This window comes from Colletotrichum tamarilloi (genome assembly GCF_030869305.1).
Source record: "Colletotrichum tamarilloi strain Tom-12 chromosome Unknown Scaffold_14.1, whole genome shotgun sequence".
Taxonomy (NCBI): domain Eukaryota; kingdom Fungi; phylum Ascomycota; class Sordariomycetes; order Glomerellales; family Glomerellaceae; genus Colletotrichum; species Colletotrichum tamarilloi.
In genome coordinates, this window is record NW_026849397.1 from 699,427 (window position 1) to 722,510 (window position 23,084).

General features: G+C 53.1%; 9 protein-coding genes across 9 annotated transcripts; 3 read left to right on the plus strand and 6 right to left on the minus strand.

The window, feature by feature from the left end:
• Positions 1–173: 173 nt before the first annotated feature.
• On the minus strand, positions 174–920 carry CTAM01_05642 (40S ribosomal protein S14; the record flags this gene model as incomplete). The annotated part of the gene is made up of 4 exons (XM_060521672.1): positions 174–325; positions 386–546; positions 666–738; positions 851–920. The coding sequence occupies 4 exons, from the start codon at positions 918–920 to the stop codon at positions 174–176; spliced, it is 456 nt and encodes a 151-aa protein (XP_060383886.1).
• A 420-nt stretch (positions 921–1,340) lies between these two features.
• On the plus strand, positions 1,341–2,828 carry CTAM01_05643 (60S ribosomal protein L7; the record flags this gene model as incomplete). Its single annotated transcript, XM_060521673.1, has 3 exons — positions 1,341–1,354; positions 1,901–2,012; positions 2,202–2,828. 3 exons carry the CDS (start codon positions 1,341–1,343, stop codon positions 2,826–2,828), a joined length of 753 nt encoding a protein of 250 aa, XP_060383887.1.
• A 387-nt stretch (positions 2,829–3,215) lies between these two features.
• Positions 3,216–4,036, minus strand: CTAM01_05644 (iron-sulfur cluster assembly accessory protein; the record flags this gene model as incomplete). The annotated part of the gene is made up of 2 exons (XM_060521674.1): positions 3,216–3,590; positions 3,668–4,036. 2 exons carry the CDS (start codon positions 4,034–4,036, stop codon positions 3,216–3,218), a joined length of 744 nt encoding a protein of 247 aa, XP_060383888.1.
• A 1,556-nt stretch (positions 4,037–5,592) lies between these two features.
• Positions 5,593–6,216, plus strand: CTAM01_05645 (uncharacterized protein; the record flags this gene model as incomplete). The annotated part of the gene is made up of 1 exon (XM_060521675.1): positions 5,593–6,216. The coding sequence occupies one exon, from the start codon at positions 5,593–5,595 to the stop codon at positions 6,214–6,216; it is 624 nt and encodes a 207-aa protein (XP_060383889.1).
• Positions 6,217–6,461: 245 nt separating this feature from the next.
• CTAM01_05646 (uncharacterized protein) lies at positions 6,462–6,789 on the minus strand (the record flags this gene model as incomplete). The annotated part of the gene is made up of 2 exons (XM_060521676.1): positions 6,462–6,656; positions 6,715–6,789. The coding sequence occupies 2 exons, from the start codon at positions 6,787–6,789 to the stop codon at positions 6,462–6,464; spliced, it is 270 nt and encodes an 89-aa protein (XP_060383890.1).
• Positions 6,790–7,072: 283 nt separating this feature from the next.
• On the plus strand, positions 7,073–11,360 carry CTAM01_05647 (Urb2/Npa2 family protein; the record flags this gene model as incomplete). Its single annotated transcript, XM_060521677.1, has 3 exons — positions 7,073–7,195; positions 7,250–10,571; positions 10,621–11,360. 3 exons carry the CDS (start codon positions 7,073–7,075, stop codon positions 11,358–11,360), a joined length of 4,185 nt encoding a protein of 1,394 aa, XP_060383891.1.
• A 2,880-nt stretch (positions 11,361–14,240) lies between these two features.
• Positions 14,241–17,522, minus strand: CTAM01_05648 (phosphatidylinositol 3; the record flags this gene model as incomplete). The annotated part of the gene is made up of 5 exons (XM_060521678.1): positions 14,241–14,280; positions 14,336–14,540; positions 14,591–17,078; positions 17,132–17,318; positions 17,443–17,522. The coding sequence occupies 5 exons, from the start codon at positions 17,520–17,522 to the stop codon at positions 14,241–14,243; spliced, it is 3,000 nt and encodes a 999-aa protein (XP_060383892.1).
• Positions 17,523–18,740: 1,218 nt separating this feature from the next.
• CTAM01_05649 (histone-like transcription factor and archaeal histone) lies at positions 18,741–19,844 on the minus strand (the record flags this gene model as incomplete). Its single annotated transcript, XM_060521679.1, has 1 exon — positions 18,741–19,844. One exon carries the CDS (start codon positions 19,842–19,844, stop codon positions 18,741–18,743), a length of 1,104 nt encoding a protein of 367 aa, XP_060383893.1.
• Positions 19,845–21,001: 1,157 nt separating this feature from the next.
• On the minus strand, positions 21,002–22,427 carry CTAM01_05650 (uncharacterized protein; the record flags this gene model as incomplete). The annotated part of the gene is made up of 3 exons (XM_060521680.1): positions 21,002–21,148; positions 21,443–21,718; positions 22,002–22,427. 3 exons carry the CDS (start codon positions 22,425–22,427, stop codon positions 21,002–21,004), a joined length of 849 nt encoding a protein of 282 aa, XP_060383894.1.
• Positions 22,428–23,084: the final 657 nt, after the last annotated feature.

A 23,084-nucleotide genomic window follows, 5' to 3' on the forward strand; every position in this document is an offset into this window, starting at 1 on the left:
TCTACGATAGATACTGTCGCCCGCAGCAGAAGGCATGTCACAGTGCGTAGAGGTAGAGTGGGGACCAGGCTAAGGCGCCGTTCCCCGCGTTTTTCGCGATGCCACCAAGAAACCAAATAATGAGCGCTCCTGTCCCACGGAAGCCACCCAGGTAATAATGTAAAACCGGGCGCTCAGAGACGACGACCGCGGCGACCACCCTTTCTGCGGGTAGAGTCGGAGGGCGTGGGGGTGACGTCCTCAATGCGGCCGATCTTCATGCCGGAACGGGCCAGGGCACGGAGAGCAGACTGGGCACCGGGACCGGGGGTCTTGGTGCCGTTACCTGAAGATTTTAATCAGCTCGACGGCTCATGAGGGACTGTTGGAGGGTTCAAGAACTTACCACCGGTGGCACGGATCTTGATGTGGAGGGCAGTGATGCCGAGCTCCTTGCAGCGGGTAGCGACGTCCTGAGCAGCCAACATGGCGGCGTAGGGGGAGGACTCGTCACGGTCGGCCTTGACCTTCATACCGCCAGTGACACGGCAGATGGTCTCACGGCCGCTGGAATCACCCAGTTAGCCATCTTGCACCATCACGGGTATTGATATAGTCTTCATGTTCGCCAGCGAGGGAGGGGTATTCCGGAACTCGCAGGCAGAACGTTGGATGGTGAGACCTACGAAAGATCGGTGACGTGGACGAAGGTGTCGTTGAAGGAGGCGAAGATACGGGCAACGCCGAAGACGAGCTCGCCTGAAGATCGCGGGGTAGTTAGCAAAATTGCTTCATTTTGACATTTTGCGGTCGGCGCATGCGGTTTGAACGCGCGACGTCACAATCCATTGGGACGCAGGCAAAAACTCACCCTCACGGACCTGGGGACCCAAGGAGATGTTCTCCTGGGCGGGACGGACGGTCTTGGACTTGGGAGGCATCGTGACTGCTGTGTTTGACGAATTGTCTTTCGGTGGTGGTTAGTCGGAGTGGTTGGCAAAGGGAAGCTCTCTCGATCCGTCGCTCGCAATAATCCCAAACGAAATTTCACAAAGCCCAGCCCTGCACACACGAACAAAAGAAGTGGGCGAGAATGCCCTGACGGGGGTCGGGCGGTTGGCGGCGGCAGAACGACCTAGATTGGCTTAGCCGTTCGAGAAACCCTACCTAAGCGAGAAAAAATGAGGGCGGTGAGAATTTCAATTTGCTGGTGGTGGCCCATGCACCAGCCCCAGCGGAGCCTGCGAAATTTTGGGTAAAACTTCTGCGATCCCGCGGCCTTTTTCCTTTTCCCTCTTCCTTCTGATCCAGCGACCAATTTTCGACGACAACCGCCGACGACAACCAAACCCGCCTTCACAATGGCCGCCACCACGTATGTACACCAATGCTCTTGAGAAGCAGCGGCAGCATTTTCCCTTCGTTCCGTTTGCGATGTCTTGCAGATTGTCGTGGTCCTCTCGCTGGAGTCCTTGCTTCACCTCGTCGTGAATGCCTGGCTCTCAGCTCGAACCCTCCTGGGCAACCTCCCTCCTTCCTTCATGACCTGGAATATGGCTTGCGGATTGAGAGACGGTGCTCGGGGTGTTGGGGATGAACGGTGACCCGTTCTCCCTTAAAAACATTGCCGCTTGTCGGATTCTCTCCACAGTGCTGAAAGGCTTGCTCGGAGACCCATACACATGCGAGCACATATTCTTGAACACTTTGCTGTGCTTCGAGGTGTTGTCGGATGAGCACAGTGCCACAGTAATTGCTCCCTTGGAGCTCCTGCTACCCCATGGTCTGCTCACCGATCAAAGTCATGAACTTCGAGTTAGCCACAGCGAGAATGTCGCGTTTCAGCTACAATTCTCGCACCGGCGCTCTACCCATGCTGCTTGCAGTATGTCGGACTGCGTACTAATCTGATTTGCTACAGTTCCGTCCCCACCTCCAACCAGGTTCTGGTTCCGGAGACCCTTCTCAAGAAGCGCAAGTCTCAGGAGAAGGCTCGCGCTGAGCGCAACTCGGCCACCGAGAAGCGCAAGGCTGTAAGTATACCTCTGTTTTCACTACCTACCCCTTCCCCCGCCTTCATGATGCATAACATACCTTTCACAACTAGACTACGGTCGATGCAGTTGGAATTAACCTTCTTTCGGGTCTGACACTTGCCGGATCATTCACATCTTCAATGCATATCTGATCCAAGAAACACATTGCTAACATGTTTCCCAAAGGCCAACAAGGAGAAGCGTGGTGTCATCTTCAAGCGTGCTGAGAAGTACGTCAAGGAGTACCGCGACGCAGAGCGCGAGAAGGTCCGCCTCTCCCGCGTTGCCCGCGAGAACGACTCCGCCTACGTTCCCGCTGAGGCCAACCTGATCTTCCTTATCCGCATCAAGGGTATCAACAAGATCGCCCCCAAGCCCCGCAAGATCCTCCAGCTTCTTCGTCTCCTCCAGATCAACAACGGAGTCTTCATCAAGATCACCAAGGCCACCACCGAGATGATCAAGATCATCGAGCCGTGGGTTGCCTACGGTTACCCCAACCTCAAGTCCGTCAAGGAGCTCGTCTACAAGCGCGGTTACGGAAAGGTCAACAAGCAGCGCGTCGCTCTCACCGACAACTCCATCATTGAGGAGAACCTCGGCAAGTACGGCATTGTCTGCATGGAGGATCTCATCCACGAGATCTACACCGTCGGCCCCAACTTCAAGCAGGCCTCCAACTTCCTCTGGCCCTTCAAGCTCTCCAACCCCACTGGTGGCTTCCGCCCCCGCAAGTTCAAGCACTTCATCGAGGGTGGTGACCTTGGCAACCGCGAGGAGAAGATCAACGCCCTCATCCGCCAGATGAACTAAACTGGTCGTTTGTACGGCTTCATGATCAACAAAAATGGGGATTTGGCAGGGTTTGTCTAGTTACTCGGGACTTCGGCAGGTTTGAGAATACCAAGGGTTTATTACATGATTGGCACGGTTGCACGGCGTTGATAACCACAAAAGGGAATTTGTGAATTGATCATTTGACGACCACTGGATTCTCCATCCTCCTTGTTCAACGGGTAGCAATGCGAGCCTCTTCAGAGATTTGTATGTGTGTACTGTGCATGTGTGACTGTCGTGATGTATCACGGCATTCAATGTCTTGATCCAGGAGGAGGGTTCGTACGCATTACATTAATATTGTACAAGTGGATGCCGAGCGCCCACTGGACTCGTCCCTTGTAGAGCCATGCTGAGTCATCTTCAGATCTTGATGTCGAAGCTGGTCCCACATCCACAGCTGCTTGACGCATACGGGTTGTCCGTGATCTTGAACTGGGACCCAATAAGCTCCATCGTAAAGTCCACCTTGCTTCCCTTCAGCAAATCCAGCGAAGGCTCGTCAATCACCACCTTTGGTCCCTCAAACGTTACGGTGGTGGGATCGGCATCTTCTGGTAGGTATTGGAACACGGTATCGTCCTCCCCAACGACCTTAGACCAGTCATCTGCGCTCTCGCCCTCGGGTAGGGTAACTAGGCTCATGAGGTACTGGAAGCCGTGGCAGCCTCCGCTCTCGACTTGTATCCTCAGGGCTAGGTTTGGGTTATTGTCCTTCTTCATGATAGTTGCTAGACGCTATTGACGCAGAGAGAAGCTGTTAGGTTTCGGAAACTCCTTTGTTCGATGCTCGGGTACACGTAAGCTACACATACCTTGCCTGCTCGATCTGTGATATCGAGCTTCATCTCTTGCCCTTCCTCATCTGTCTTCGGGTTCCAGGCGCATCTCGTCTGCCTCCTCGTCGCGGAGGCCGTGAGGGCTCGGGTCTGCTGTCGCACCGTCCTCCCAGCAAAGCGCTGGGGCATCATCCTCCTAGAAACACCCTGGGTGCAGTATTGTCGGGTTGTGCCGAAGCCGGCCTTGCTAGTGGTGGTAGTGGTCGTGGTCGTGGCGGGCTTCCATCTCGGGACAAGTACCGAAAGGATCGGTGCCGGGGAGTTCGACGTCGATGTTGTACGGCGCGCAAGCTGCACGAAGATATTTGCACTCGAGGGGCTATGGATACACCGAAGAGATGCCATTTTGAGCTGCCTTGTGGCGATGCTGAGGTCGTGACAGTGGGTATTCGTTGAACGGGGGGCGGCAGTTGAAGAAAATTGAAGATGCTAATGTTCGGTAATAAGGTAATAGCTTATGATGTAAAAGGTGGTGGGCGGTAGGTGGCGGCAGTTGATTGTTTGCCGCATTAGTCAGCCCGGGGGGGGGGGTCGATGGTTTTTACCCAATGGTAGTAGACGGATTTCAACTCCACGACTATAATCTTCAATGACGCTTCATTATTTCTCTCCTTGGACGAATTCCATATCGTTGCAGTAGTCTTTTTCATTTGCGTTAGTCAGAAGGATTTCTTGCCTCTTAACTGTCTTTGCAGATGAGCCTATGGCTAAGGTGTTCAAGCTCGGTTCGGTCATCGCTGTTGTCGGAGCCGGCCCCTCGGGCCTGTGGAGACCATCGGAGGCTGCAGCTGCAATCGCCGAGGTTTCGGGACGGCCCCGGGACTTTGAGATTGGAACTCAGGAGGCAAGCCTCTATCGTTTGACCGATCTCAAGTTCTTGTAAAATGAGTGGTTTTTTTTTTTTTTTTTTTTTTTTTTTTTTTTTTTTTTTTTTTTTTTTTTTTTTTTTTTTTTTTTTTTTTTTTTTTTTTTTTTTTTTTGGCTCGACACGTTCTGCAATCTGCGCCTTTGAATGGCCATATGACCAGATGCTGGACGGGCTGGACGTGACGGTTTCCCTTACGTTGTGTACTAAATTTAACGCCCTATATTGATAGGGTTCAACTTGTGTTCCTCCTCACAGTACTCGATACTTGCCCCAACCTTGTACCTACCTACTGACGTAGCACGTTAGTTCATCCATTGAAGGAATCGATCTTTCATAGTGAACCCTAAACAGGTGATAACATGGTCGCTAGACACTAAGGTACCTTACGCACGAAACGTTGCATTTCAGCTTCGATCAAAGCTTCCAGGTCTCTGCTTCTTACTATCAAACTCGCCCGTCAAAGGAAGCTACAGTTTATCATCTTGGGGATCCGGATGATTTCGGATGAGACGCAGAACAAGCAAAGCAGGCGATTCACTTTCTGGCGACTTGAAGTCGGGCAGTCGAGACATCAATGACACAAAGCTATGGCAAGAGGCACCAATGATCCTGGACAAGTCTGGTACCACAATCCTCGATTCTCATAAGGAATGTCAGGGCCGCCCTTTCCGTTCTGCCCCTTCTTACTACATACACCTGCACATAGCTTCTGATTGCGGATTGCACCTTCTGATCTGAATTTCCCAACCCCCGGCGAAGGTACCCCTGACTATTTCTATGCATCTGAGAACTGTGGACGGTGCATCGTCCAAATGGTTCTTCAACTTCAACCACACGACCACCCTAAGACCTTTTCTCAAGAATAACTTAGACTCTACCTAAAGATACCTACTGATTACTTCCATTCTCAATGTCATTCGTGATTCACAAACTGGGCCTTGCCGACAATTTCAAGCCAACGCGACACAGAGCGGCAAGACCCCATTTCGGTCGAGGCGGAATCCAAGTCCCAAATCCTGGAGGCACGGCAGACATGTCGAGCTTCATGAAACACGCGAGAGACGTCGCCGCTGGCAAGGGTCTGCAAAACGACCAGACAGTTTCTCCTGAACAGCCGCCACACACGCCTCAGGTTACACCCCTAGAAGTCCTCTGTCTCGCCATTGCCATCTTCGTTCTTGCGTGTATCCTCGGTTTCATTGTCCTGATTGGTATCAAAACTAGGCGCTCCCGCGCACAACATGAGGCCAATAGCTTTCCGAAGAGCAATGGTGGGGAGAGATGGGACGCACACGACACAACACAGGTTTTCATCAACGGCGTCCAGCGACGGAGCGACTCGGTGGCGGGACAAGAGAGAAACGAGTTGAGTCTCCTCGAGAGGGACGATACGGCATCCCTTGCACCAAAGCACATCTTCAGGCCTTGGAGAGACCCCGCTAATGAGCGTACCAGCGGGATCGGAAAGTTCGACGGCACATCGACGGGGCTTTCCAACGACACATCCCGGGAATTAGAACAGCACTCCATGGCCGACACTCAAGGGTCGGTTGGTTCGAACGCTGAATGTTTACCCGCACATTGTGGCCGTAGACCATCGAGGCGCTTCGACGAGCAGGGTGTGAACGGGGGTTCAGGACCAACGCCCCATCCGTAGCAGCTGGGCGGTAGCACTCAAGCAAGACAGGACAGGACAGTCAAGAATGGACAGACAAATAAAATGACTCTATTCCCTCGCTCGTCCCCGCCTTAACCTAGTATACCGGCTCCTCGGGGTGATCGCACAAGGGCCCGCCGGCTTCTGACTCCCTAGCGAGCTTCACGTGCGTGTTGCGTAGTATGTTTGTACAGCTGTATTTCGATCCGGATCGCGTCGTCTATCGATTCGACGGTCGTGGCATCTTATGCCTGCTTCCTGATCTCTCTGGCGGCCTGCTTCAGGCTGGAGTTGCACTCCTCGTATGCGCGTCCGGCTCCGAAACCGACGCCGACGAAGGCGGGCCACGCTCTGCGCTTGAAAAGGAGGACCGAGAAGACGACACCGAAGCCAAGACCAAGAGTAGACTTGACGAGGAGGTTGGACAGGCAGTGGTCCCACTAGAAGATGGTCAGGGATCTCGGGTTATCGACGTTGGTAACGGCTTGGGGGAGCTACCTTCTCGTTGAGAAGTGCCTCACTGACAGGGCGCGCGACGGCGCTCGGGGGAGGGGGAACAGAGGTGTCTGACATGGTCGTCGATACCCTAAGGAGCTGATCGTCAGTGTCAATGGATCAAACGAATAGCTGGGGAGCGGTGCCTACACAATTGACTCGGTGCGCAATGGTGTTGTCGAGGTCGGAGCTTAGCTATGGAATTGAACCAAGTGATGTTTTCGGAGAGAGCCGGCAAATTGATGATGAACACCCGAGGGCGGTAAGTCTCGGTGTAAGTCTCGGTGACCTCTTTGGATTAGGTGGGGCGGCAGAATCCCGAAATTTTGGGAATGCTCCAGCCAAAAATCGCGGGGAGTCGATGCGACTTACACCTGAGCGCACTCAAAAGATCTGCACGTCTTTTGAAGTCCCTCGTGGTTGGTTGCCTATCATGGACGTGGAAATGACTGATGCAAGCCCAAGCAGGTCTTCTGAGACCATTGTAAGTTATTCAGTCATATTTAACTCCATCCTTGTCTACTAACCGCTGTTGAAGACGTCGGACAGGGACTTGGTCAAGACAGTGCGATCTCTCGACCAGACGGGCCCTGGAGCCAATGGCGAGAACCTCGACCGAGTATGGAAGCAGCTCACATCTGCCAGCCAGGGGCCCTTCTCTGCCGCTGAGGAGAGTGTCCTCCGATGGCTTCTCAAAGTCATGAAAGCGAACAACGACGAAGCCGACACGATCCGACGATTTCCCTTGACATGGCGCATTCTCGACTGCGCATTCCAAAGGATTCCTCTCTTTTCACTCGCAAAGTCCCTCGCCGACCGAAAGTTCATGGCGGTTCTTCAACAAACTCTCAAGAGCGTCGCGAAGCCGAGCACCGAAGCCCAGGCCTCTGGTTCTACATCGAAGAAGAGGAAGAGGAACAATGCCGCAGTCTTTGAGCTGAAGACGCTGCAGTCTTTCGAGGGCTGTCTAGGCACGGGGGAGGCCATCTTTGGCGCATTGAAGAACCTGCTTGAACGACTGGACCCGGCGGCACAATGGTCCGCCCACGACAGGATGGGAGCAGAACATATCAAGGCGCTCTTCGCCCAGCCTGCGACCGAGGCTGTAGAGTTACTTTCGCCTCTGCTTTCACTTTGCGATTTCGCCTTGGAAGCGTCAGATAGCGAGCCAGTTGAGGCGCAAGAGTCATGGGTGAAGGTGTTCTCATCCGCCTGGGACCTGCATCTTCATGGGGGCACGGATGCGCTCGAAGTCGCGACTCACCTCTCGCGCGTATCCTTCTCTATTCTGGGCAAGACTAAAAGCCAGTCGAGCAACGATGACCAAGTGGCCAAGGTATGGACGCGCGATCTCGAGAAGTTCCTCCAACGCAACCTCGTTCTGCCGGCAAGGTCGGCATACCTCAACAAAACCGATCTCGAGGTCGTCATTCGCTGTTTTGCTATGATACAGAACATTGCCTTGACCTCAGTTCCAACTTTCTACAGCCTAGTGTCATCAGCCCCGAGAGTTGTAGGAGGACTCACAACAACAAAGGCTGAGGAGGCCTGGATGCAGGAAGTTTTCAAGATGTCTGAGCGTGCCATGAAGCAGTTGTCTGCAAGCGAAAAGTCGCATGCGATGGGAGGAATACTCGACGAAGCAATCGCGAACAAGTCTCACATCGCTCGGAGTGACCTTCTGTCAGTCTGCGAGTCTTACGCGTTTCCTAATGATCAGAGCGAGACTGACTGGCGTCTCTTGTCGCTTATTGCGAGATGTGACGCGGATGTCTTTTTGCAATCAGAAGAAGGCTCACAACTCTTCGACCGAGTGTGCGACAGGATTACCGCAGTCGGCGCGGAGGCCGACGAGGGCATTATGCGGCAGCTGATCGAGTCGCTGATAACTAGCTTTGAAAATGCCCGCGATCTATCAACATTCCTGAAGACGTGGTTCAACCAACTCTCGAAGTTCGAAGACAAAAAGCTGCGCTCCGGAGACCGGCCAGTTTGGCTTACTAGAGTGCACCGCAATCCGACGCTAATTGGGGGCATTCAGAAGTCCTTGACCACCAAGCAGTTGGTCAATCTGCTGCAATGGATTGAGGAACAGCAGGAACTCCGTCCGGCTGCAGTCTTCATCTTCCTCAACACCCTCGCTTCTGCAATCACCAAAGACGACTATGCCGATGCGGTTGGAAGCAAGCTTGCCGACATTGCATTGAACGTCGGGTCGGCCAGCAAAACACCGTCAGACATTCGCTCCCTACGTTGGAGAATCATCTCCAAGACTGTTTCCTGGCTAGACTATGACCAGGCCACCGCTCTCTGGGATAAGGTCCAGACAGATCTCACAAAGGCATTACAAAAAGCCAAATTTGACGACGAAGATACATGCGAGGCCCTGGAGTGCGTATATAACTTCTGGCTATCAATGTATCCCGATGGCCGCGACCAGACTGCTCTTTCTTCCTTGCTTACAACCTTCGTCGAGAGACTATTGAAGAAGGTCAAGGTGGAAAACCTTCAGAGTCTCTTCAATTCTCGAGATTTCGCAGTTTCAGATACCTCTGATGTCCCCAAGTTTTGCGCAGAGTTCCCCCTTGCAGCTTCGAGACTCGTGGCTCTTCTTGCGAAGTCCTCGGGCGGTCTGCCGGACTACTTACAACGCGCCTTGAGTGAGGAGACCTCTTCCAAGGGCAGCGAGGTGAAGCTGAGCAACGTGCTACACGCAGTGGCATCAAACGAAAACAACCTTTGCACAAGGAAGCTGACAGCCGACGTGGTGGATCACGCCATCGACATCATCAGCAAGGCCTCAGCAAAGTCTTCCCCCTGGGTTGAGCAGCGGAGCAGGGCCGCCATGATTGAATTGTCAAGAATTCCCGACGAATCTATCACGAGACAACAGAGGGAGCGTCTCATGGAAATCTTGGTTCCAAAAGTCCACGCGGTAGGCCAACTGGATTCTTCGGACTGGCATCTGGTTCTGGGATTCTTGGTCAAGCTGATGTCAAGGCCAACTTTCTACCAAAACATGTCATTCTCCGACCTTCGAAAGATTGCCGACTCACTGTCAAAAGTCTGCGCGGAGAGCAACTCAAGGACGGCTCTCGGCCTGTCCCAGCTCGTGTCACAATTGGCGACATTGACCGTGCGACAAATGAACGATCACCAGGAGTGGCGCACGCAATACTTCGACAAGATCCCCGCTCTTCTGAAGGGCCTAGATGGCGATGCCTCCTCTGTGCAAATGACTCTATTGAAGGCACTGCTCTCCGTTGTGCTTCCTGAAGCTGGTTCTGAGGACAAAGTTGCTGTCATTGACGGCGATCAAATAGCTTCAGCCTTGGGAAGTCTCATTCAAGACACCTTGAGTGACTTTTCCAAGGCCTCACGAAAGCAGAAGGTCAAGGGAGATGTCGTCAACCGCGCTCTAATTGCACTCGACGCAGCCGAAGCTTTGCCAAAGCCGGCCGTCGCAGGGCTCAAGATCAAGGTGTCTCAGTTGGAGGAGGTGAGCCAGCAGGCGATCACGAATGGATACTTCAGCGGCTGGAAGCTTCAGGCATTCCTCATCAAGTATTTCCCGTCCAAAATTGCAGCTGCTCGGCCGACCTCCTTTGGCCAGCTTTTCAGCAGCACGCTGCCCACGCCATTACCGAGTGGCGCAGTGTCTGATCCCCTTTCTGACTTCAACCGACAATCTACGTTAGAAGACATCGTTGACGCCGCTGTCGCCGGTCTTGAATACAATGGGAAGGTTCAGTATGTGCAGAGCCTTCTTGAAGGCGTTGAGACAGACACCGCTCCGGCAGCCGGTTCGACTTCCGAAGGCCAGCTCCTTGCCATCCGCCGTGTGGTTACTCAGATGACCGGTAGGTTTCCTTCCCTCCTCGCATTTGGTTGATGCTGATAAAATCATAGAATCCCTCGTTGGTCATGAAGAGTCAAAGACCTTCGACCTGGCCACAGCCCACGGCAAATTGATCAGGTACCTAGCCCAGGCCGGGACTGTGCGCGAATTCGTCAGGACTGCCGAAGTCCTGCAGCAGCTGCTCGACGTCAAGTCGGACTCCATGACCCAGTGGAACATCGAGACGACACTCAGCACGGTGGCAGCAATCGTCTCCAACGACCAAGGTCACCTTCTCGACGCGTCGCCGAGCGTATACCATTGGCTCTGCAAGCTGATGGAGGTTATCATCAAGAAGCATCGCCTCCGGTTGGAAGGCCACTACCACATCCTCGTCACCACCCTCGAAACCCTGCTCAGCGCCCTCGCCCACCCCTCATCATCTACACAACAACGGGCCAAGCACGCCGCACAATTCACCCGTCTCGTCACCCTCGTGTGCGAGCCCGCCGCCGCGGCAGTCTCCCGCGTGCAGCATCTCAGCGCCCTCGACTCGGCGACCGACGCGGCGAAGAGGTCGGCCGGTCGGCACATGTACCTCGTCCTCATGGCGTACGTCAAGCTGCAGCTGGACGTCGACGTGCCGCGCGATGTCCGCGAGGCGTTGGAACCCGGCATGAACTCCGTGTTTGACATCACGCCGCTCGAGGTGAGGAAGATTCTGAATGATAGCATGGATGCCAGTGGCAGGGCTATCTTGAGGGAGATGTACAAGAGGTACACCAAGTTTGGCAAGTGGAGCGGTGTGTAAAGAGAAGGAGGCGTGGATTCGCGGAGGCCTGTGTGCAAGATACCCTAGACATAATGAAGAATTTTGGTCAAAGACCATGTATACCCTCGATTCCGGTGTACCCGGCTGTGCTGTGTGCAGGTACTTGCTCTGGTCTAATCTTGGCCTAGACGGGAAACTAACAAAGTTCCCATCGTGCCCAGGTTATGTACTACGGTCCCCTGACTGACTCCATATCCTGCTATCAGCCCTGTGCTCAGGGCAAACATATGATATGGCGTAGGTGATGCAGATGAAATACATATCGACGAATACACCACAACCACCCCCACCCTAGCATCTATAGGATGAAGATCTTTGAAAGGAAGGCATGAGCAGCGTCTGAAGTATCCAAGACCTAGTGGTGGAAAGTGATGAACGCATAATTGGGTCCTTGTGGAAGGTTGCGAGTTCGAATTTGATGATCCTACATAATGCCACAGACAGCTCATTTTTGACTTTTTGATATTTCTTCATATTCAAAATTTCATCTTTTCCATCTAGCTCATGGGCGTAACTTCAGCCCGATTGAGGTGGTATGAATAAGACTATAAACGTAGGGTGTTTTCTATCGCACCAGACAGAAGTCTTGATGGGCGAAGTGTCATGACGAGCGTGCGATGGCACCACGTCTATTTTTACGTTAAGCACGACGACGGGCAGGTCAGTAGGCTTTGGGTGAAGGTGAATGGATGAACGGGAACCTCGGGCCTTCATCGTAGTTGAGAAATGGTTGACGTGTTTCCTGTTGCAAGCCCCTCCACGGTTGGTCACTGAGGCCCAAGGTCAGCGGCAGCTGTCTTGTCAGATCTACCAAAAATTCATCAATGTTTCGTTGGTACAGGGCACCTCCCTGGCTCCGCTCAAGGAGGTACAAGTCGTGAAGACGTCCGGGCCTACAAATTGGTATTCCTTAGATCTAACTGGGCGGCGCGGGAGTAATCTAATATAAGGAAGATATCTTAAATATGCTGGAGGCTATCATGTTAAATGCCTTTCTTAATTTTCATTTGAATTTCTTTCTCCTCTTTTTGAAGGGCGATAGCACCTTTTTTCTATCTCAAAAACCTTACTCTCCTGTCTTATTCCCCTCTGGATATGACTGAGGTATTGAAGGAGGAAGCGGAATGGTGAATTGGGAATATTAAGAGTTGCAGTAGACCGGGCACCCTCGCGTACTTCAGGTTCAACAGATGATTATCAGCAGATCAATCTGCCATCAGCGTTCAATTCAAGTTTCAAAGCTCAAAGCTTTAGTAGCAGATGCTTAGAGAAGACAGACATAGGATGGATAGAAAGCGCCCCTTACATAGGCCTTCTAATCAGTACCGCCGACTTGAAAGAATAGCTAGCCAAGAGATTGGGATTAAACAGAGCACGCCCTTTCTGGTATATTTGATCACAGTGAAAATTGAATGGCTCTTTGACATATAGCTTTCCCCTTCGCGAATCTATGCCGAGCCCAAAGCCATTGCACCTCGACGAAACCCTGCATGCCGTCATCAAGGCAAAGGACGAGATGCAGAGTTGGACTTTTCATCCGGCGTTGCTGGTCTATAGCGCGATTGTTTCCCATCGTTTGTGATAAGTATTGTCCCGACACTTAGTCCCGAGGTAGCAGCTCCGCCCAGACGTGGGAGTACGTATGTAATGCTGAGTGAGTGAGATACACCCTCGCGAATATTCCGAAGTAGTAAATTGCACGGCAGGAGGGCTCTCTCTAATCCCCAAGTGTCGTATGTTGATTGAGTTACCGGGTGTCTGTCTTACGTTGCTCTGAATGAAGCTTGGTGAGGTTTCAATGAACCTCTGAATAATACAAAAACACAGTAAGATGACCTAACCTCGGGCTAGATCGAGATAAAGTCTCTGTATTGGGTACCGCCGGGGGGATAGTAGAACTATCATAGAATCTATGAAAACTATCTATGCGGCCTAGACACTATAATAAGGCGTGGTCTTTGTGTGTTTCGCAAGGCTGGAGAGGGAGTCAAGGGTAACGATGATCTCGCGGAAGCGGACGAGGACTAAATGGAACAGTAGGGGCGAGCAAGCTGCGCCGTGAAGTCTCAGAGAGGTGCCTTCCTCGTCTCTCTACCTCGTTCACCTTCTAGAATCTTTCCTCATCCAATTCGCAGTAGAGTACATTGCGCTCAGCGGCTACAACAGAGGCGCAAGAGGGGATTCCTTCGGGCAGGGGCATTCATCATCATAATCAACCCCCGCCTACGAACGTTTACCGCCCCCTCCCTCTTAACCGCCCTCTTCGCCTTGTTGATCCATAGCTATGCGAAAACGCAATGATCGCCCTCAACTCTCGTCCACGGACAGCCTTCCCACTCGTGTCTAACGAAACACAAAACCGGTCTCATGCCTTCCTCTCGAAGATTTCTACCTTATAGATGTAGGGGCGGGACGGTTGTGGTGTATTCGTCGATGTGTATTTCACGGAAGGTGCACTCGCCTTAGTACCCATCACTTCACAGGTTAGGTCCCGCGGCACAAAACCACTCCAGGGCACGACGAGAACCCGTCACTAAGACGGATGCTCCAAACTCCTTTTTGGATATGTATTGTTATTTCAGCATATTTCGGTATCCTATATATCGCGCCCAACTCTCAGGTGGCCAGTTATCTGCTGCACCTCTTTTGATAGCTACTGTCCCTCCCCCATCAACTCATAAAAAAAATGACCGAGAAGATCGTTCCTCGGCTGCGTCATTACCAGCCTAGCCAGTTCAGTTCAGTTCAAGTCGTCTATTCAACCGCAACGCCGCCCAAATGCCTAGATGCACGTTTCATGTCCCAATGCTTTCGAGAGCTTGTTGATCGATGTTTCTTTGTTTCCGTCGTCACAACCGTCTAGTAAATGCCTTGCGTTCTATATTGGAAGGTGTCATAGCTAGAGAGGTACGTTAGGATGAGCTTCTCGCGGGCAAGACATTGTTCAAACTTACAGCCTTGTGTAGTAGCTGCCCAGGGACTTGCCAATCAGGTCAGTTTCCACAAACTGCTCCGCTTCGTCCGCACTCAACTGCAGCTGGAAGCGTTGGCGAAGATTGTGTGTGGCCTGGACAACTCCCGCCGAGTAGCATGGCATCTTTGAGTCACGCCCCATCATGGCCACCAAGTCGATGATGTTATCCGCAGACCGCCGCAGAGCTGAAATTGAGTTAGCAATGTTATTTCCCCAGGCTCAATACAGAACTTACCTTGGAAAGCTTGCTTGCAAAGCTTCTTGTAGTCTTCGTAATCATCCGACCCAATGCCACCCAACACCTCGATGTACTCCTGAGTGAGCTTGAAAGGTGCCGCCTCAAAACCAACAGAGCCTGGCGAGTTGGACAACATGAAACCGAAATCGATGTGGACAATGTGACCTTCGCTGTCGATCAGGACGTTGCCGTTATGTCTATCCTTCAGCTGCAGGATGTATGAAATCATGCTATAAGCGGCCAGTGAGCGTTTGAAGGCGTCCACACCCGCTTTGAAAGGCTCGCTATCCGGAGCACCGAACGCTTTCACAAAGTGATCTCTCAGCGTAGCAAATCGGCGTTTCTGACCGGGACTTGTCTCCATTGACAATGTCAGACTTCTCTTAATGGAATGCAGCGACACGCCATTGGTGATGGTCTCAATCAGACCCGAGGACTCGCCAGTAACGAGAATCCGCATAAGCTTAACCCAGACGTTGACCTTCGCATCAACCCAAATCTTGTGGCAGACGTCAATGAGCTGGCAAGCAAAAGCTTCCTGACGCAAGTCGGCTCCGGTCTTGACAATGACACTGACCAAATCCCAGTTCTTCATCCATCCATACGGCGAAGTCTTGCGGATGCGCTCTTTCTTAGCTTGCCATGCCTCACCGAAGACAGCCGCGCTAGGATCGTCGCGGTCACCCTTACTCTGAATACCACCAGTTTTGATATCGTTTTCCATTCTCGCCAATCCTGCACCAGCATTGGGCCCCGGTTCGACGGGAGATTCGCTCTCGGCTTCAGAGGCCTGGACCTCGGTAGCTGCAACAACAGAGCTCGCTTGAGCGGTAGAGGCTTTGGCAATGATGGTGTCAAAGGTCGGGCCCTGCTCGTCCATATCGAAACTCTGCTCTTCCAAGCTTTGCATGCTCGCAATAATCTTGGCTCGGATTGCCTGTACTTCATGTCGTGGTCGCTTGCCGCTTGTAGCTTCGAGCTGGGCCAACATCTGTGAAGCCGTGCGCATGTGGGTAGCGAGCGCGGAGAAATCTGGTTGATCAACGACAGCATTAGGCCGCGAAGAGAGTGTCATCTTGCGGAGTGGGCCTGTTGGACTGCTCGATCTCGAGGTTGATGTTCTGGAGCTCCGCGGAGTTGTGATTTCTGACATGACAGTCGACATTGCAGATGTGCCAGCGCTCGGAAGACGTTGGGCTTGCGACGGCGTAACCTGTTTCCCCTGGGGTTTCTGGAAAGGGTCATCATCATACGGCTTGATCAGGGGAGAGCTTCCCAAGTCGCCAGAAACCGGCTCAAACACGCTGTCGACTATTGTCTCTGGTGTTTTGGGCGCTATAGGTATGCGAGGTGAATCGGAAAGGTCAAAAATACGTCGGGTATGGCCGGGATCGGATAAGAGAGTGGCCAAGAGCCTCTTGTTATCTGGCGTATCCGGATCGAATGTGAAATCATCTCTCAATACCTCAACCATGAGAAGATATGGCACCTTCTCTGCACTGTTCAGCACTGTCGACTCTCCTGGATTCAGACGAACAATTCGATGGTGCCGACTTTTTGCTGGGGATCCGTCCACCAGGGTAGGTGGGCAAATAACCGGAACGTCCACTTCCGCCGGCAGGTCTTGCGCTATGAGGGCCAGCTCCGCGCGGAGAGCACTCAGCCGAGCGGGTTTTGGCACGATTACAAGCCTGTTGGAGATGCCTTCTAGCGCGGTCAGGAATTGCGTCTCACATCTAAAGTAGTGTTGGCGCAGTAATCTTGTCTTTTGCAGCGATGTCAAGTCAGAACCGGCGGCACCGCTCTTGAAGTGAAGGGAATGTCTCCTGTTCAGAGCATCGTTAGGGCGTGGGGGAAATCCTGCCGATACTGGTGTTGCCGGTCTCGTTATGGCCAGCCTCGGGGAACGTAGCTCAGGGAGAGGTAGCGAAGAGGAGCTGAGACGGGCGTCATCGTTCTTCATGTTGAGATGAGGCGGAAGACGCTTGACTTCGATGGGGGTCTTGGAGCCAGAGGAACCTGGCCGAGACGGAGATGGATCCGTCGACCGATGCTGCAAGTTGGACGACGCGACGCCTGGGGATACCAGATCCGGCGCGCTGACCATCCGCCCGCCATCTTTCGTACGCCTAGACCTCGTGCTCCCAGCCGTCACCGTGTGGGCTCGCGTCACCTGCGCTGTCTTGGGGTTGCTATCTCGAGAATCGGATATGATGTCGTCGGACGGCTGAGGCTTCCTAGCCTGTGCCACGGCAAGTGGTCCCGCCCACTGTGGGACTAGTGGCACCGCGACACTGGCCAAGACGAAGCTCGCCAGGACCGTGACGGGTAAGATGTTCTCCTTGATCTTATCGTGCCTCGCAGCATCTGGCAGGCCGAACACAATATGCTGCACCTTGTTGTATACCCTCCGGCATGTTTGAAAGGCCTTGGACGACGGATTGGACGATAGATCGTGTAGGTACGTCTGGAATAACCAGAAGGTCTAGGAGATTGTGAGCGAATACGGCAGCGCAACAGCGGGGAGACGAAACAAACCAGAAGTGCAGCGGTGACGGACTCTTGGCACAAGTCCAGGAGGAACTCCTCCAAGGCCATGGACTCGTTGTCGACGCTGATTATTAGGTGGCATAGCTGCGGCAGGAAGAACTCGATATCCTCGTAGGGGAATTGTCGCAGCTTATTGCACAGGACATAGTGAATGCCCACATGGTCGGCGTAACGACTAGAGGAAGGAAAGATCAGGGGTTAGCAGAGAGGTCGTTCCAATTGCCAATTACCGAAACAAGCGCCAATTGAGAGCATAGCGCATGACGGCGACGGGTGGGCGCAAGGGGAGGGTCGCTCACGAAAGGTAAGAGACCGAGAGAAAGGGGTTCGAGTTGAAGACGTCGGACTCAAGGAATCGCTTGAGCAGGTCCCACGACATTGGTTACGCCACGGAGCGGAATGAAGGATGCAAGTGCAGCGAGGCTCGGTGCCTCATTTGATCATGGACATGAACGGGATTCGCAGGTCGAGGGATGGTTTCGCATGGCGGGAAGCTCAGAAGACTTGGGAGAATTGTTCGAGCAGTCGCAGCAGGGCACGCAAGAGGATGGGAGACAAGACGCCCAGGTACACACGGTGGCCGGTTACTCGATGCAGATAGGTAGCTCCCTCTCCGCCGTGAATTGGATGTCGATTTGTCCACTAATCTGAGGGCATGACTTGGAAGGTGGGAGGAATGCCCCATGCACGACCCGCCGTTTCCCAGTACTAGTGCCTAAAAATTCTGGCCTCAAATTAGACTACGTCGCCGGTTACCTCAGCGAGCATGAACCTTGGCTCATGGTGCCGGTGCCGCTGAGAGCGGGAGCCTCTGAGGAGGGGGCCAGCCGCACCTTGAGAGTGCCGGACCCGAGAGGATCAAGGTCGTGCGCTAGGACGAATGGGGGCGACGGCCAAAACCCCTGTCTGCGGGGCATCATCGTTTTATCTGCATATGTGACGTTATTTGCATTCGATTCTTGAGTTCCCTTTCTGAATTTCCAGTGGTGAGATTTCATTATCATGTTGAACCTATGAGGCGAGAGTCTCATTGACAGAGAGGGCAAAATGGAGAATGTCACTCGATAAATGAAGCGTGCTCTGGCAACAATGTCAAGCCCAAGTGTACCACACAATAAGGTACGAATAAAATACAGCCACCTCATATGAGCAGGGTGTCTTTGAGTGAGCGGAAAGTGAGTTCCACATGAGACGTCCCCTGGTGAAGGTACCTACCACAGCCAGACGCTTCAAGGCGCAGCTTGTCATCATCCCGTGCACATTATGAGAGGAAAGGTGTGCAAACGATAAAATGCTTCCATTCTAAAATCGTAAGAAGACTTGTCCAAGACAGGCTCGATGCGCATACAGAAAGACAAGCCGTCCATGGCATGCAAGTCGAGGAAGCAGCGCTTGTTCCTCCGTTCCATAAGGTAAACCATGTAATATTTCCCCCCAGGTGCGGCTCGACGAGTGTATCGCCGTGTCACCCAACGCCAATGTAGATGCTAGCCAGTCCAACGCCAATCCTCATAACCCTTTTCATATTTCTCATCATGGGAAATTTCCTTTCCCTTCTCTTCCCTCGCCTCAAGACCCAAGCTGAACATGAGAAAACTCATGCAGCGGCCTTCTTCTTACGGCCGCCCTTGCCCTTCTTCTTCGTCTCAACTTCCATTTCCTCGTCGCTTGACGACTCAGCCTTGGAGCGGCCACCTCTCTTCTCTTCGTCGCCAACCTTTGCAGCAATGTCGGCCAAGAAGTCATACTGGCCATCTGTCTCGATGACCTGCTTGAGCATCTGAGCCGTGACACGCTTGGAGTTCTTCTCCCGCGCGATTTCGGCACTTCGGCTGACAACAGCAATCATGAACATCTCGAGAGCCTTGCCAACAGCAATGGGAGTCTGCTGGGCGACCTTGCCAACCTCCTCATCAGCCTGCATGATACGCTTTATCCTGGCTGTGGGGAACTTTGTCCGAACGGGAGAAGGGTCAATTGGAGGTGGCGAGTCAGCCTGCTTTGTGTTCTTTCTGGGAGGCATAGTTGCTGAAGCTGGTGTTTGTGGTAGATGTTGTGTATCTGGGTTGTACGGGATATCGTGTAATTGGGGTGCTCCGCCAAAGTTTTTTTGGTCTAGAAATCCTTGGCTTTGAGGTGTTTTGGGCTGATGAGCTTGCTGTTCCTGGTAGTTGAGAACGGGCTGTATCCCATAGGCGCTTTGCATATGTGGTGGGGGATATTGCGGAGATGGGTGGTTGTGTGGCGGTGACTGGTGGTGGTATTGAGGAGATAGGTAATGTTGGTGGTGTTGGTGCTGCTGCTGCTGCTGCTGCTGCTGCTGCTGTTGTTGCTGAAGCGGTTGGTACTGGTGCTGGTGCTGACCTTGGTGGTGGTGGGGTTGTAGCGGTGGCTGATAGGAAGAGAATTCCGTTTTGATTGCCGCTGGTGATGGGAAGTGGGGCTGCTCTTGTTTGATGTGAACAGGAGTAGAAGATGACTGGCTTGGGTGGTGAATGCGTGCTGAGGGGGAGGAGTATTCATATACGGGCGGTGGTGCAGCAGACGCAGACGGAGACGGAGAGGTTTGGAGCTTGCTCAGTTGTTGCTGGTAGTGCTGCAGACTGTGAGTGCGCAGTGGAGGTGTAGGCGGGGCGGGTGCTGCCGAGAAAAAAGAAGAGAGGTCCGGCGACTTTGGTGCGTAGGTCGTGTCGTCCGCCATTTTTATTACTTTTTTTCCCCTCTACCTCCGGCCCTGCTGGAAAAATTGATGGCCGCTTTTTTTTTTCAATTTGGAAGTGGAGGCCAAACGACAGGGGGCCTTGGCTGGTGCCCCGAAAAAAATTGGCCAAGGTTCCAATCCAAGTTTGGCTGGCGTGGGACACTGGATGATTAAGCGAAGGGCAGGGACTGATTTTTGAGTACAAAAGCCAGCCTACACCCCCACCTCTACCTTGTCCGCGGTTGCGACACCGTTTGCTTTAGCAGGAATAATCTTGCAATGGTTGTGTGATTGCGTCTAATGATGGATATGTTCCGTATTCAGTCGTTAAGTGGGTATATGTCCAGGAAAGTACGGCGTATAAGTCCTGATTCAGGCGTGGGCTGCTACGTGCGGTGAAAGGAATGACGGTCTGTTCTACCGTCATATATCCTTGGGAGTCAAAGGTGTAAAGGTCCGACAGACGTACGGCCAATCCAAGTCACGTCGAGAGTGACAGTAAATCGAGGCAGAGTATTGCTGCGAAGCTCGGTTTGAATATTGAACACAAGGCGAGACAGAGCGCAATCGACTTGTGAGAAGTGTGGGTGTTTTGCGTGTGTAAGGCAGCCTCGGCCAACGTGTTGGGCAGCGCTGCGATACAAGAGCAAATGACGAAGAGATGAGATCAAAGCCAATAAACGGCCTACGACATGAGGGATTCGTAGTATCCTCAGTACCCTAGCCTGTTTGCAACAGTGTACCGGACCTAAACGGTGGATGGCAGGATGTTGAGTAGGACTGTCCGGATAATTGCTTTGCAAACTTGCAAGTCGAGGTTAAAACTGCGTCCCAGGTCCAGCAAAATGAACCGGCCACTTGCAGTACAGAGAAGATCCAGGCTCACTGGGCTCTCAGTGAGTCTGCGTGGATATCGAGACCCAACGTCGCAACTGGCCAATCCTGGTATTGCTTCGGATGCAGTCTACGTATGCCAGACCGCGTGAGAGTGAGAGACTCAGTGTGGCCTGAGGGGGTGATCAATGCCGACTGACGTCGGGAGCGTGGCTGTGACACAAGCTTGTCCGAGATGTTGTTATGCCAGATAGGTGATCTACTGATCCAAGGTGTGTAAATGGCGTTTTTGCTGAGTCAGACCTGGAGACTTGGAGTGACACTCAATAAGGTTTCGGTGTGTCTAGCGAGCCAGGGGTGAAGGGAGTTCTGTAAGCTTGGGGCTTTCGGGGTTCAGTCCTGGGGCGTGCGACGGCGTCAGGCGTTCCTGTGCGGGGCAGCAGCGGTACTTTCGGAAGCGGCCTGATGCTCTGATATAGTGGTGGGAGGTGTTCAGGATGGGGGAAAGGGGAGGTTGCGTTTGAACGGGATTGTAAAGTGAAGTTATGTACGGAGTAGGAGAAGGAGGAGGATTTGTTGGCGTTGATCTTTTTCCAAGATCCAGGTGTCAAGGTTGACTCAATACAGCCTCAAAGTTGACATGCGTCCATCGGGAAGGATGCAGTCGGTCTGACAGGCAGACGAGGCAAGGCCAGGCGGCAAGTAGGTAAGGTAGGCGCAGACACACAAAAGTACAGGGAGGCACAATCTGGGCGCAAGCACACCAAGTGTGCACCTTCTCGCAACCTGCCCTGGAAATTGAGGTGGTAGATGGGCTGGAACGAATGGGAATGATTGGATAGGAAGGACACTGAATGGGAGGGAAAGAGCGACGGCCGTGGGACGATGCGACGGGTCGAGAACCTGCGGAGGGGCGGACGGCGATGCGGTGCGGTGGTGCGGTAGGTGCGGGTGCGGTGCGGTCGGTGGCAGGTGCAGCCAGCGGCTGGGTGGGCTCCTTCTTTTCGCGGTGTGCGGGTTCCTTCACTCCTAGCGATGGATCACGGTGGGAATGTCCACCGTTTATATGCGCGTCGCGGGTCAGAGCTCCTTCCCAACTCCCCTTTCTTGCTGCCCTCTGCTTTCCCCCCAAAAAACACGCCTAGGCAGGGGTCACGCTGCTATGCTGATTGGGTCAGGATGCCCGAGCTGTGGCCACGCCTTCCCAAATCCTGCATGAGCACAGCCGCTAGTCCCCTGCTTGACGGCCTCTGTACCTTTCTGTGCTAATTAAGCTCTGTTGGTACCTGCCTGGCCATCCACCTTCCTTCCCTCAGGGAGCACGGAAGGTAAGGTATCTTCAAGGCGTCCCGAATGTTCACATTGCGCCCACGTCGGCACGTCCTTCTCCAGTTCCATTTCTTGAACAACGCTTCTTTTCTCCTTCTCCTCCTTCTTCTTCCTCTCCCAACCTACCGGCATCTCTTGAGTCATCCTGTTCGCGCCCAGGAATAGTCGCACCTCATCGGCGTCATCACTAACTTCGTCACATGGTCGATGTCTCCCCCTTCGTCCCAGCTTACCGCCGCATGTCGCAACCTCGCAGACGTAGCTGCATCTCGAGGCGCGAAGTAACGTGAGGCAGGCTGAAAAGGATGGCTCAACCGAAGCAAGGTAGGCCACGGCAGGCTGGCTGATCTCTTTTACCGTCTCAGCTCCAGCTCCCATCATGTCGTTTCGGCCCCTGTTTTCAGATTCTAGACCTGGCATTTGCGCAACCTTGGACTTCGAGAAAGTCTTGTCTCGTTACTCTTCATTCTCGATATGCCTTTATACCTCGTGGCCCTGACCTACGTACGAGCTTGCTTTGTCTTCATGAGACACCCAACATCGTCGAACCCCGCCGCCATCTGCCCTCAATGCTGCCTGGAGCTGGCACCCTCCCTGCTCCTTAGGCAGACGAGCTCTTTCTGCAGCGCGCCATCATCAAGGAACCCCGTCGTCCGAAAAAGATGTTTTCTGTCGCAAAGCCGTCGCGCTCCTCGACTCGTCAGTGTTTGAACCACACATGACCTCATCCGAGACCCACCACAGCTCCCTGCCCGTCTGAGCTTTGCGACGGCACCTCGAGTGAATGGCCCCCCCCCCCCCGTCTAGGTCGCCAATCGCCCTTCCCGCCGAAGCGACTTTGCAGTGGGGCCACCTACGAAGAACTTATCTGCATCCTTCAACGCGTCTTCGCGAAATGTTTGTCAACGTTTTTCTGAACAGATATCACCCTACCACCGTCGTAATTTCCTGTCGGCGGACGGCCCGGTATGCAGGAACGCAACTCAATCATGCAGGTAATCAAACCACTAAATTCTATTATTTATACCATATCCTATTGGTGGCCAGGGATGAAGATAACGAAGAGAAACAGCTGGA